We start from the raw sequence: 14,349 nt of genomic DNA, 5'->3' as shown, positions 1-14,349 counted from the left end.
GAGTTCCTGCTGCTGGTGCGAATGCAACCAAGAAAATGGCCCAAGGGGGAAATCAGTTATCTAGGAACCACCATGCTGGCTAGTTCCTAGAAATATGCGGTCCGAAAGCCCCTATTTATTTAGTTTAGGGTTGGTGTTAAGATTGGCGATAGGGTTAGGACTATGTTTGTTTGACCTAATGTTGGTCTTGGACCAACAATTTGTCCTACTTGGCAAACCACTTTATTGGTATCTCCTCTTCTGAAACTGTGTATGTTCTTTGTTGTAGTTCCCCCTGGTTTTCGGGTTCAACCCAATAACCAAGATGGTATCTACGGCAAGTCTGAAGTTCTGAACTGCTCTGTGGAAGGGTACCCTCCTCCCAAAGTTGTCTGGAAGCATGCCAAAGGTAATATTTTATTTATTTATTTTTGTCACTGCATGTCCAAAACATAAATTTCAAGTTATCATGAGCAGATGATAAGTCTTAATTTTGATTCTGAAGGTATAGGGAATCCCCAGCAGTACCATCCAGTTCCACTGACAGGTCGCATACAGATCCTGTCCAACGGATCTCTGCTGATCCGCCATGTTTTAGAGGAAGACCGGGGATATTACCTGTGTCAGGCCAGCAACGGAGTGGGGTCCGACATCAGCAAGAGCATGATGCTCACTGTTAAAAGTATGTCAGGCTCACATGTACATCTACACTTTTAAAAATAAAGGTTCCAAAAAGGGGTTTTCACAGTGATGCGATAGGAAAAAAACATTTTTTGTTCCACAAAGAGGCTTTCAGTGAACAGTTAATTTATTTTTGATTGAAGAATGAAAGACACAAACATCTTGGATGACATGGGGGTGAACAAATTATCAGTAAGTTTTTATTCTGGAAGTGAACTAATCATTTTACAGACTGTTTTTGTAAAGACTAAAATAACTAGAAACGACTGACCCCAAGAGCCTTGAACATTTACAAGTTACAAATGACTGTACCCACTTTTACATTAAAAATAGAATATATACATTTTGACATTGATATTTTAATAAGCTCAAGTCTCAATACTTGCTGTAAAAAAGTGCAAAAAATACACTAATACTAGAGGAAATTCAAGTTCTTAAAATTGTTTAAAAAATTTAATTAGCAATTGTTTTCAGAGTTTATATATTAAGAACTTTGAATTTCCCTTGATTCCATTCAAAATCTTGAATAAACATTCTGAGATTTTCTCACTTGTGAAGGATGCATACAGTACTGCTTTTGACCTAAACAAGGTACCTTAGAAGGCTGCCTAATTTATGCCTAGACATGTTCTCTAGGTAGACAGGTTTCAGGGCATAGCTGTTGAATATAAGAGATTCCATAATAGTTAAATATCTCATTAAACCATGACATACAAATAAAGCCATATTTTTTAATTCCAGTCACAGTAGATGTGAGGATTTCTTGGATGCGATTTGACCTGCAGCCTTTGGGATGGTTTGCGATGGTGTGTGTTTGAGGTCTTTGTTTAAGAATGGCCCTCAGATGGGCTTTCACGTCTCAGACTGATGCCTGCGGGAAGGGTTCGAGATGCTTGAGTGGACACAGACTCACACACAACACACCACCTCTACACACGCACACACACCTGCACCTGTCACACTTTGTCAATCAAACTAATGACCCAGCTTATGATATATCAGTCACACTGAGGCAAGAAATACAAGCCTTTGACTTTTTTTATATAGTAGCTAGAATTGCCAGGAGTTACTGCTTGCATGTGTATGTGTGTGTGTGTGAGAACAGCTCTCAATAAGAATACCAAAACAACAGATTCAAGTGTGCCCAGCTCATTTAGATTAATAGAACATTACAACAAACCCGTAAGGCCATCTCATGACTGATCGTTAAATCGGACACACGATCTGTTCTGTCCAAATCCATATTATTGATCCTTCACATAATGTAGAGTGCAGAAAACTCCCTTCCATGCAACACTGGCCTAGGCCTGAGTTACTGTCCTGACCACATTTAAACAAACCTCATCCACCGGTTTATTCATTTACACTCAGCCAGAATATTCTACCCAGTTAAATCTTAAGAAATGTGCTAAGAGATGTATTTGAAAAAGAGAACGTATTTAATTTTATTTTTTATGTTGTTTTAGTTTGTTTTATATTTTCACCTCAATTTCTCATTAATGTAATGCAAATTAGTCTCATTCTAATTAATATTATGTAATGCTTAAAATATCCTTATTACTGTAAGTAAAACTATAGTATCCAGACCGTTATTTTATTAAAATAAATACTATAAATATATGCTTATAACTGTATTTGACACGTGTCAAAATAAGTTATTTCTTAAGAAACTGTTAGAAAAAATATATAGTTATCATCAATGGACATGGAACCATAAATAAGAATATTATATATATATAAATCACTTAGTACGATAACTACTACCATTCCATTTATTGAGAACGAAATTTTACGGCATAAGTCTGCTGACAATTTATGCAAAAATCTATGCTACAAACGTCCTGGGGCAAAATAGACATTGATCATTAATAATGATAATAATGATTGAATAATGATCATTATTTTGGGGCAAAATGTAAACATTAAACATTATGCAAAAATTATCCCCCCCCCCCCCTACACACACACAAAAAAGTAATGTAGTGTTCTTGACTAAAAAAGAAAAGAAATGCTCTTGTTTTTGTAACCTCAGGACAGTAATAGTAGGATTGCTAGGATAAATGTTATGCAGCAACTTAAGTTATGCAGTGTTATTCAACAAGAGATAGTAGAGCATGGTTTTACATTTTCATGCAAAGCCTGTGGATATCATGCGGCTCTGTGTTTACGGCATCCTACTTTTTTTCTTTCTTTTTTTTTCAGTGGATCTGTCTCCTTTTCGCTCTCTCTCGCGCTCTCTGATTCAGTGTTGGTGTTATTGATTGAATCGTTCCTCTGTTCTGCCTCCCTCAATTCTCTCTGTTTCACTCGTTGGAAGGGAGGGAATGAATAAGTGATGAAAACAAAACAGCGGAACCCTCTTCAGATCGATATTGTGAGTGTGTGTGTGTGTGGCAGCACTAGAGAAGAGTTACTCGGGGGGAATGAGCAAGCGGGAGAGTGTGAAAAAGTGATTGAGGAGTTGAAGAGAGACACGCTAACGCTCACTGCCCCATGTCACAAGAACGGCAGGTGTCGGGTTAAAGTCACACTGACCTCTGCCTCTTTTTAAATTAATTTTTTACTTCACATATTTACCTCCTGTCCTGCTATAACTTCTTTTTGTACAGTTCCAGCTATGATCACATCCCACCCAAACACGACCATGGCCATAAAGGGGCAGAACAAGGAGTTAAACTGTACCGCCCGGGGTGAGTACCCCATCATCATCCGCTGGGAGCGAGGTGACACCGTTATTGACCCTGACCGTAACCCTCGGTACTCCATCACTACCAATTCCAACGAGAAAAGTGATGAAGTTATCTCCACGCTGAAGGTGAGATGCATGTGCACACACACATACAGTATATGTATGTTGTCAGTGAAGGAGTTCAATAAATGTTGAATAAAGGCAGAGGCTTGCCTAAATGTTTCCATACAGGTTTACAGTAGTATACACTTTCACCTTTTTTTCTCAACTTTTATTTTTGCTCTTGTGGTTTGTTTGCTTGTTTGTCAGTTTACTCACTCTAAAATTATTTTATATTCTGACCTGAGAAGCTCACTGAGCGTTTATTTATATGTCATTCATTCAATCATTCATTCTGTAAATCCCATTTAGCTGTATTTATTTGTTTGTTTGTCTTTAATTATTTGTTTATTCATTTATTTGTTTGTTTGTTTACTCACTCTAAAATTATTTTATATTCTGACCTGAGAAGCACATTTATTTATTTAGTAAAGCCCATTTGTTTGTTTGTTTGTTGGTTGGTTGGTTGGTTTTGTTTTATAATCCAATCTTTATTATTATTATTATTATTATTATTAATACTAATAATAATAATAAATTATTTTATATTTTGACATGCTCTATTTCATTCTGTAAATCCCATTTAGCTGTATTTATTTGTTTGTTTGTCTTTAATTGTTTGTTTATTCATTTATTTGTTTGTTTGTTTACTCACTCTAAAATTATTTTATATTCTGACCTGAGAAGCACATTTATTTATTTATTTAGTAAAGCCCATTTGTTTGTTTGTTGGTTTTGTTTTATAATCCAATCTTTATTATTATTATTATTATTATTAATACTAATAATAATAATAACTTATTTTATATTTTGACATGCTCTATATATTGATTTGTTTGTTTAATTATTTTCAATAAATTATAGCGTATTTTCACTTGCAAATCACTTTTTATATATGAAAGGTTGTATTTATTATTATTATTATTATTATTATTAATATTATTATTATTAGATACATAAAACCAGAAAAAGATAATTATTTTACCCTTGAAAAAATATAATAAATAAAAAAGATAACACTAGGTAAAGATTTCTAAACAACAGTTCACAAGGACAAACTCATTTACATAATTACTCCAACCATAACATAGTAGTGAATACAAACAACCAGTCATCCAGCATTCCTACCTTAATGCCAAACTATGTACCTTTGTCCAAGTGACACTTGTACATTGCACAACAATACATGAAGTGGGCCTCAAAATGAGTAAAAGAGAAAAACAAGTTCTTCTCTTGAACACTTTTACTCTTTCTGCAGCTGAAGCCAGCGGAGCGAGGGGATTCCGTCTTTTTCTCCTGCCACGCCATCAACTCATACGGCGAGGGCCGAGGGCTCATCCAGCTTACGGTGCAAGGCAAGACAATCAGCCATGAACAACACACTCACATCTTACATGATACTCTTTATCTAGAGACACAAAATCAATAATTTACCTCCTGGCCCCGAGCCACCTCTTACTCCTCAGCCTCTCTCTCTGTCTCAATCTCCTCCATCTGTTTGAAGTCTATTTCCACTTGTTTTGTTGGCAGAACCCCCTGACCCCCCAGAGCTGGAGGTTCGAGAGGTTAAAGATCGCAGTATGAACCTGAGGTGGACGCAGCGGTTCGATGGCAACAGCATCATCACCAGCTACGACATCGAGTACAAGAACAAATCCGGTGCGGCATTGCTTTGTTTCCATTTCAAGCTTGGATGAATTACATTGTGAGCGTGCATTAAATATGTATTTGTATGTCAGAAGAATATGTAGCGAGTAAGCTCAAACTGCGAGAAGATGAATGGGATGTGAACGGATTTCTGTGGCGTTGCGACTCGGGTGTATTGCCTTATTTTGCTGTTTGTACATCTGCGTTTGTCCTAGTTTTCAGTGCATCGCTGGTTTTTCAAATCTGTATGATTTGACCTGTAAACAGTCCTTTTTGCATGCTAACAAACATAATGTCCCCGAACAGCCTGGATGGAGGTGTGATGTAGTAATGTATCCGTGTTATTTTGTCCTTGTTGTAGACCCGTGGGAGCTGAAACATGCCACCCGTAAGATCTCGCCCACAAACAACCAGGCCAACATAGTGGAGCTCCACCCGGCATCCGTGTACAGCATTCGCATGTACTCCTACAACAAGATTGGACGCAGTCAAGCCAGCAAAGAGCTGACCATCAGCACAGAGGAAGCACGTACGTCTCCCGCCCCTGATCTGGCATCATCTACTCACCCTCATGCAGTTCCAAACCTGTACTTACTTCTTTCAGTGGAACAAAAGAGATGAATTTTTGAAGAATTTACTGGTCACTCTTTTCCACAGTAATGTACTGATCTGGTTCTCGAGTTCTCACTGACTCAATGTTTTGATTACAATGGTTGAAAGCTCACCGGAAGGGAAGATTATCAGTAAATTTCAGCCTGTTTCTCACACTGAGCTATCATAGGACTTAAAATAATTGGAATATAGCACTTAAATAATATAGGGCACTGTTATTATACTTTTGTATATGAAAGGTTGTATTTATTATTATTATTATTATTATTATTAGATACATAAAAACAGAAAAAGGTTACAATCTGAGTGTGTCATACTTCATGTCATGCTTGAATTTTGTCCTTTTGTACCCTTTCCGAAGCTTAAAAGTACTAGTCCCCTGTCATTGTAACTAAAAGGATATCATTAAAAAATTATCCTATTGTGTCTGACAGAAAAAAAAGAAAGTCATGCAGGTTTGGAATGACTTCGAGGTGACAACATTTTTCATTCTTTTAATATTCTTGTGATATGATGTGATTCTCTATTTACAGCTCCTGATGGGCCACCCATGGATGTGATTTTACAGCCAATGACCTCTCAGAGTATCCGTGTCACCTGGAAGGTATGTCTGCAACTCCTAAACTTGCCATTCTTTGGACTTTAGACCCAAGGTCTTCAACCCTGCTCCTTGGGACCTACTGTCCTGCAGAGTTTAAAATTGCAAGACAGTGGGTCCCCAGGAGCAGGGTTGAAGACCTGGGCTTTAGAGTTTTAGATTCTCTTCTTACTATATGTAATTTTCTTTTCCCTCCACTTAGGCACCTAAGAAAGAGCTCCAGAATGGAGTGATCCGTGGCTATCAGATTGGTTATAGGGAGAATGGACCGGGCAGTAACGGACAGTACAGTATAGTGGAGATGAAAGCCACAGGTGATAGTGAGGTGTACACCCTGGATAACTTGAAGAAGTTTGCTCAGTATGGTGTGGTGGTCCAGGCGTTCAACCGAGCCGGAACTGGACCTTCCAGCTCTGAGATCAATGCCACAACACTTGAGGATGGTAATCTATCTATCTGTATATCTGTCTATCTGTCTGTCTGTCTATCTATCTATCTATCTATCTATCTATCTATCTATCTATCTATCTATCTATCTATCTATCTATCTATCTATCTATCTATCATCTGTCATGTTCTGGGGATTTCTCTTTTGTGGGATTGTGCACGAGTTGTGAGTACAGGGCAACTCTGGCCCGTGGCCCTCATCCACATGCATGTCACTGTTAGCGATATTGATGCTGTTAAGGATAATAGTAATAACAACAAGCATAGGAAAATAATTATAATTAGCCTGTCTGCCGAAGCCCCTCTCCCTGATCCACTGCTTTTCCTCCCAATCTAATTATCTGCAGCTGAGTGCATTGTCTCCCCATCTCTCTTTTCATCTTTCCTCCAGATCCCTCTCTCTGGCTTTCAACTCCCCTCCTCTCAGCTCCCACTCCTCTCTCACTCGCTCTCATACACCTTTCATTTATCTCTCCCTCCATCTCCCAACTTCCCCTTCCACCCCTCCGCCCACTTCTGTCCCACTGTCTTTCTTCTCCATTCTTATTTTTGGAAAGCTCCTGGGTTCCTTTTGTGCCACTGTTGAGCTCTTCCATAATTTTTCCCCCAATGATTTTGCTTTTACCTCCATCAATAGTGTTCTTGTCAAGTTTTAATTTTCTTCTAACCCTAATATCCTAAAAAGAAATCCAGCTTAACCAAGATTGTTTATTAGATCAAAACCAGGCTACTTTCTGGTAATCCAGCCAATTGACAATCCAGACCAGCTAGAAACCATGTAAAACCATCTACAACTTTAAGGTGTTTTCACTTGCATCTTCTTTAAAGACTAATTCACACTGCACCAACAGACCCAGAGCAATGCAGACAGTCACCAGATTACAGTACATCACTTCTCAGACATTCCAAGACCTGACAAAAAAGATTCAAAATGTCCAATCAGCAAAAACAAGCACTGACAAGGGGCAACACAATGATTAAATGACACCAGTCAAACATTGTCTGTTGGTGTTGGTTGGTGACTGTTGATGCAGTTTAAATTGGAAAACATTGGTCAAATGTCGACCTAGAGTAAAAATGAACCAATGACCAATGTTGGCAAGTTGTTGTCAGTCTAGTTTTTTTGGTGTGTTATGCACTGTTGCCTCTAGTTGGAACGACTGAGCATATTGAATCAGCAGTGGAGTCCATTGGCAAGAGAAATCACACTGATTGACTTCAGAAGACACCAGAAAAATGGATGTGATTAAACATAGTCAAGAGGGCACACACAGAAGACTTTTTGTGGGATTGTGCACGAGTTGTGAGTACAGGGCAACTCTGGCCCGTGGCCCTCATCCACATGCATGTCACTGTTAGCGATATTGATGCTGTTAAGGATAATAGTAATAACAACAAGCATAGGAAAAAATCATTATAATTAGGCTGTCTGCCGAGGCCCCTCTCCCTGATCCACTGCTTTTCCTCCCAATCTAATTATCTGCAGCTGAGTGCATTGTCTCCCCATCTCTCTTTTCATCTTTCCTCCAGATCCCTCTCTCTGGCTTTCAACTCCCCTCCTCTCGGCTCCCACTCCTCTCTCACTCGCTCTCAAAACACCTTTCATTTATCTCTCCCTCCATCTCCCAACTTCCCTTTCCACCCCTCCGCCCACTTCTGTCCCACTGTCTTTCTTCTCCATTCTTATTTTTGGAAAGCTCCTGGGTTCCTTTTGTGCCACTGTTGAGCTCTTCCATCATTTTTCCCCCAATGATTTTGCTTTTACCTCCATCAATAGTGTTCTTGTCAAGTTTTAATTTTCTTCTAACCCTAATATCCTAAAAAGAAATCCAGCTTAACCAAGATTGTTTATTAGATCAAAACCAGGCTACTCTCTGGTAATCCAGCCAATTGACAATCCAGACCAGCTAGAAACCATGTAAAACCATCTACAACTTTAAGGTGTTTTCACTTGCATCTTCTTTAAAGACTAATTCACACTGCACCAACAGACCCAGAGCAATGCAGACAGTCACCAGATTACAGTACATCACTTTTCAGACATTCCAAGACCTGACAAAAAAGATTCAAAATGTCCAATCAGCAAAAACAAGCACTGACAAGGGGCAACACAATGATTAAATGACACCAGTCAAACATTGTCTGTTGGTGTTGGTTGGTGACTGTTGATGCAGTTTAAATTGAAAAACATTGGTCAAATGTCGACCTAGAGTAAAAATTAACCAATTACCAATGTTGGCAAGTTGTTGTCAGTCTAGTTTTTTTGGTGTGTTATGCACTGTTGCCTCTAGTTGGAACAACTGAGCATATTGAATCAGCAGTGGAGTCCATTGGCAAGAGAAATCACACTGATTGACTTCAGAAGACACCAGAAAAATGGATGTGATTAAACATAGTCAAGAGGGCACACACAGAAGACCCTTCCTAGCTCTTCCGGTTTTCCTTTTTGAATGACAAATACAGACTACTGCCACATGCTGGTACAGAGAGTTATTTCCTCTCATGCAGGTGTAGAATGTATAGAATAGTTGGCTGTTGGCTATATTCTTTGCGATGTGTTCAAGTGCAAATTTTTGTCCCAGATGTAGGTGACATGAAGCAACACCACATGTGGCTTTCGTCACTGCCAGGTCTTTGATGTCGGTTTGATGTATCTGGGCACCATTGAAAAGTGGTCCAAAGATGGATGGTTTTGTTTGCTGCACAGGGGCATCTTTGGAATGATTAATTGAAAAGATCTGATTCAAACAAATGATTTGTTCATGAATCAGAAATGGCTACTTCTCTCATGAATGTGCCAAGACGACTTAGGGTGGATGTCAAGATTTTCAGTGCATAATGACTTGAATTTTGTCTGTTTGTTGCATACTATACAGAAAGCCTATTGTTAGACAGAAGATATATAGTGCACAAATTATACAGGCAATTCACATTCACTTTCATTATATTGACAAAACAGCCAGCATATTCTTAAAAAAACTTTTATGGAAGAAAGAAAGTCATACTTCATGTCATGCTTGAAATGACAAAAGGGTAAATAAGTAATTTTGGCTGGGGGAAAGCAAGATGCCAATATACCCGTAAGATACCAATATACCTGTTCTATGCGTCAGATCCAAACAGCGAGTGAGAGCCTGGGTTTTGCAGGCATGGTTGAAGAGTTATTGCGAGTTGTGCTCATGAGCGTTCTGTCAAGCCTTTCTACTCTAAATGGCAGTTTTAGTGTGGTCCACCAGGGCCAGACAGAGTCGGACCCTAAGGCCTCTTCAAACAAATACCATCATTTCTCCTCTGCTCTCCCTCCCTCCCTCCCCACACCATCTCCTTTACTCACTCCTTCTCTTCCTGCGCCAGCTGCAGCTGCTCCCTCATAGAGCCAAGCCAGCTTTATCCCTCCTCTATCCCTCCTTTCATCCTGTCGTCCGCACATGCTTTTTTCCCTCCCAGCAAGTCACACAGACATGCTCTGTGTCCCCTCAATAGTGCCATTATTTATTCAGAGACGCAATTTGGCACATCACCACCGCCACATTTGCAGTGTATCCGGAAAAAAACCAAACGCATTTAGTAGGTGAAACAGCTCAAGATCTAGATAACAGTAACGTTTCACTTCTCTTCAGCTTCGGGAAGTGATTGTTCCATTCATTTCGAGTGTAGTTACAAGGTTGTTGATGCTCTTGTGCCATACCAAGTGCTCCAATTGCAGTTTATTACTGTCATTTTACTATATCACTGTAATTGTGCTCTTTCACTGCAATTTTTGGTTTCCACTTCACCTATTGTATCTTGTTTCAATTGGTGCCTGAATTATTTTCCTGCCGCTTCCTTTGCTTTTATGTGACCGTCTCTCGTTTTTCTCTTGCAGTTCCCAGCCAGCCGCCCCAGAATGTACGGGCCATTACGGTGACATCAGACGAGGCGGTTATCACGTGGTCCGAGCCCCCGCGGATGACCCTGAATGGGGTTTTGAAGGGCTACCGTGTGGTGTTCTGGTCCCTCTACCCCGATGGAGGTGGGTGCTGTGGGGGCCAGACACTTAGGCTCAATCAGAGTAATTATACGCTATTACTGTTACTCCCTCACTAGCCGCAGTCCCCGTAGAGCGCCCCCTACTGCCCGCCCGTGTATCTGTATCCTGGCCAGTCCAACCCACAGAGGGTGTATATTTGTGGGTGGACAGGTATATGTGTGTGTGTGTGTGTGTGTTGTTGTCTTTTATATATAAAGTGAGTAAACTGTGGATTAAGTAATCGGCGAAAGTGTCTTCAGTGTCACATGATCCATCAGAAATCATTCAATCAATCTGCTAATTTGGTGCTCAAGAATATCAATATTGAAAACAGTCATGCTTAAAGGGATAGTTTCAAAAATGAAAATCCTGTCAAAGTGTTGTTCCAAACCTGTATCAATTGCTTTCTTCTGCTGAACACAAAAGACGACATTTCGAGGAATGTTGGTGTCCACTGCTAGTAGCCATTGACTTCCATATTTGTTTCCCATACTATTGAATCAATAGCTACTGACAACTGTTTGGTTACCGACATTCTTCAAAATATCTTCTTTGAGTTCAACAGAGGATAAAAACTCATACAGGTTTGGAACAATGTGAGGGTGAGTAAATTATGACAAAATTAAATGTTTTAATGTGAATTTTGATAAATGTAATGTGTCTTTAATGAATACAAGTTTACTGAATAAAAATTTCTTAAACAGCAGAAAACATTTGAATGGTAGCATACTTGAGCCAACTTGTTGAAACTGTAAAAATGGTTCATAAATGGGCTGAATAATGTGAAAGTAATGACAAGGTAAGGGTATATTATTTATACCATTCAGAATTGAGAGAAAAAGTCTATGAGTCTATGGGTCTTTTTGTGTTTATTCAGCTATGTCACCTACAAAAAAAAATACTGTGGCAGAACCTTGGCACAGTAACGATATCAGGTGGTAAAACTACTGTATGATATTTTGATAGCCAGCTGCAGCTGCTCCCTCATAGAGCCAAGCCAGCTTTATCCCTCCTCTATCCCTCCTTTCATCCTGTCGTCCGCACATGCTTTTTTCCCTCCCAGCAAGTCACACAGACATGCTCTGTGTCCCCTCAATAGTGCCATTATTTATTCAGAGACGCAATTTGGCACATCACCACCGCCACATTTGCAGTGTATCCGGAAAAAAAAAAAACGCATTTAGAAGGTGAAACAGCTCAAGATCTAGATAACAGTAACGTTTCACTTCTCTTCAGCTTCGGGAAGTGATTGTTCCATTCATTTCGAGTGTAGTTACAAGGTTGTTGATGCTCTTGTGCCATACCAAGTGCTCCAATTGCAGTTTATTACTGTCATTTTACTATATCACTGTAATTGTGCTCTTTCACTGCAATTTTTGGTTTCCACTTCACCTATTGTATCTTGTTTCAATTGGTGCCTGAATTATTTTCCTGCCGCTTCCTTTGCTTTTATGTGACCGTCTCTCGTTTTTCTCTTGCAGTTCCCAGCCAGCCGCCCCAGAATGTACGGGCCATTACGGTGACATCAGACGAGGCGGTTATCACGTGGTCCGAGCCCCCGCGGATGACCCTGAATGGGGTTTTGAAGGGCTACCGTGTGGTGTTCTGGTCCCTCTACCCCGATGGAGGTGGGTGCTGTGGGGGCCAGACACTTAGGCTCAATCAGAGTAATTATACGCTATTACTGTTACTCCCTCACTAGCCGCAGTCCCCGTAGAGCGCCCCCTACTGCCCGCCCGTGTATCTGTATCCTGGCCAGTCCAACCCACAGAGGGTGTATATTTGTGGGTGGACAGGTATATGTGTGTGTGTGTGTGTGTGTTGTTGTCTTTTATATATAAAGTGAGTAAACTGTGGATTAAGTAATCGGCGAAAGTGTCTTCAGTGTCACATGATCCATCAGAAATCATTCAATCAATCTGCTAATTTGGTGCTCAAGAATATCAATATTGAAAACAGTCATGCTTAAAGGGATAGTTTCAAAAATGAAAATCCTGTCAAAGTGTTGTTCCAAACCTGTATCAATTGCTTTCTTCTGCTGAACACAAAAGACGACATTTCGAGGAATGTTGGTGTCCACTGCTAGTAGCCATTGACTTCCATATTTGTTTCCCATACTATTGAAGTCAATAGCTACTGACAACTGTTTGGTTACCGACATTCTTCAAAATATCTTCTTTGAGTTCAACAGAGGATAAAAACTCATACAGGTTTGGAACAATGTGAGGGTGAGTAAATTATGACAAAATTAAATGTTTTAATGTGAATTTGGTAAATGTAATGTGTCTTTAATGAATACAAGTTTACTGAATAAAAATTTCTTAAACAGCAGAAAACATTTGAATGGTAGCATACTTGAGCCAACTTGTTGAAACTGTAAAAATGGTTCATAAATGGGCTGAATAATGTGAAAGTAATGACAAGGTAAGGGTATATTATTTATACCATTCAGAATTGAGAGAAAAAGTCTATGAGTCTATGGGTCTTTTTGTGTTTATTCGGCTATGTCACCTACAAAAAAAAATACTGTGGCAGAACCTTGGCACAGTAACGATATCAGGTGGTAAAACTACTGTATGATATTTTGATATATACCTTGAAATAAATTGTATTTAGTAGGAATCAAGTTTCTTCAAAAAAGCATGATGTTACTAAAAGCATGATGATTGTGTATGTCCACAAATAAATGGTATTTTAACATCTCCAAAGAGCCATTGGAAAACTTTGTACTTTTTGTTTGTTTTGCATTTGGACATAAATATCATTGTCTGCTAAATATAGCTATAGCAGTGACAAGCAACCCTTTGTCCAGCAAAACAGACTATTTTAGTCTCCCTCTGAATAATACTTTTTTGTATGTGGAATGTGTAAACATGGTTCTCCTGTGTTCCCTCATGTGATGTTTTCAAATTAGTTGCTGTTATTAGTAAGTAAATGATCATGCAATAAAAAAGGAGAGTCATTAAAATTTGTTCACGTCTCTCAGAATGGGGAGAGATGCAGAACATCACTACCACTCGTGAGCAGGTGGAGCTGAAGGGTTTGGAGAAGTTCACAAACTACAGCATTCAGGTTCTGGCCTACACACAGGCAGGAGATGGTGTCCGCAGCAACGTACTCTACATACAGACCAGAGAAGACCGTAAGTTCACGCACCACACATGTACACATGACCACTGATTGTATGTCAACATATTTGCAGATATGCAAAAAAAACAACAAAAAAAAACCTAGTAAGCTGGTTTGTTGTCTGTTCACTATATAGGGAATGTATCTTGTTGTCTATTCCCTATGTCTGAATACTTTCCGTACCCACTGTATATAGAGAGAGAGAGATATATATATATATGTGTGTGTGTGTGTATTATGTATATATAAATACACACACATGCATGTATATATTTCAAATAAATATGTTATTTTTACATATTAAATATATTCATATATAAATTATATGAATACAAATATATACATGAAAAAATATGTAAAAAATATATACAGTGTGTGTGTTTATACAGTGCTGTGAAAAGGTTTTTGCCCCCTTCCTGTTTTTTTAATTTTTTGCATATTTGTCACACTTAAAAGATT

At 39.0% G+C, this 14,349-nt stretch overlaps 1 protein-coding gene across 1 annotated transcript in view; it reads left to right on the top strand.

Moving 5' to 3' along the window:
• LOC107566081 (Down syndrome cell adhesion molecule-like protein 1 homolog) overlaps window positions 1-14,349 on the top strand; it is a 160,354-nt gene that overhangs the window by 123,510 nt on the left and 22,495 nt on the right. The window contains exons 10-19 of the mRNA XM_016251458.1: window positions 269-388; window positions 485-661; window positions 3,270-3,475; window positions 4,707-4,803; window positions 4,979-5,107; window positions 5,457-5,624; window positions 6,241-6,311; window positions 6,508-6,748; window positions 10,618-10,764; window positions 13,748-13,903. Coding sequence (XP_016106944.1) covers window positions 269-388; window positions 485-661; window positions 3,270-3,475; window positions 4,707-4,803; window positions 4,979-5,107; window positions 5,457-5,624; window positions 6,241-6,311; window positions 6,508-6,748; window positions 10,618-10,764; window positions 13,748-13,903 — 1,512 coding nt within the window. The remainder of the gene's footprint in view (window positions 1-268; window positions 389-484; window positions 662-3,269; window positions 3,476-4,706; window positions 4,804-4,978; window positions 5,108-5,456; window positions 5,625-6,240; window positions 6,312-6,507; window positions 6,749-10,617; window positions 10,765-13,747; window positions 13,904-14,349) is intronic.

Source organism: Sinocyclocheilus grahami, unplaced genomic scaffold, assembly GCF_001515645.1.
Source record: "Sinocyclocheilus grahami isolate Dianchi unplaced genomic scaffold, SAMN03320097.WGS_v1.1 scaffold1045.1, whole genome shotgun sequence".
In the NCBI taxonomy this organism is placed as follows: Eukaryota; Metazoa; Chordata; class Actinopteri; order Cypriniformes; family Cyprinidae; genus Sinocyclocheilus; species Sinocyclocheilus grahami.
Note: the sequence above shows the minus strand (reverse complement) of the source record. Positions and strands in the feature narration are given on the sequence as shown.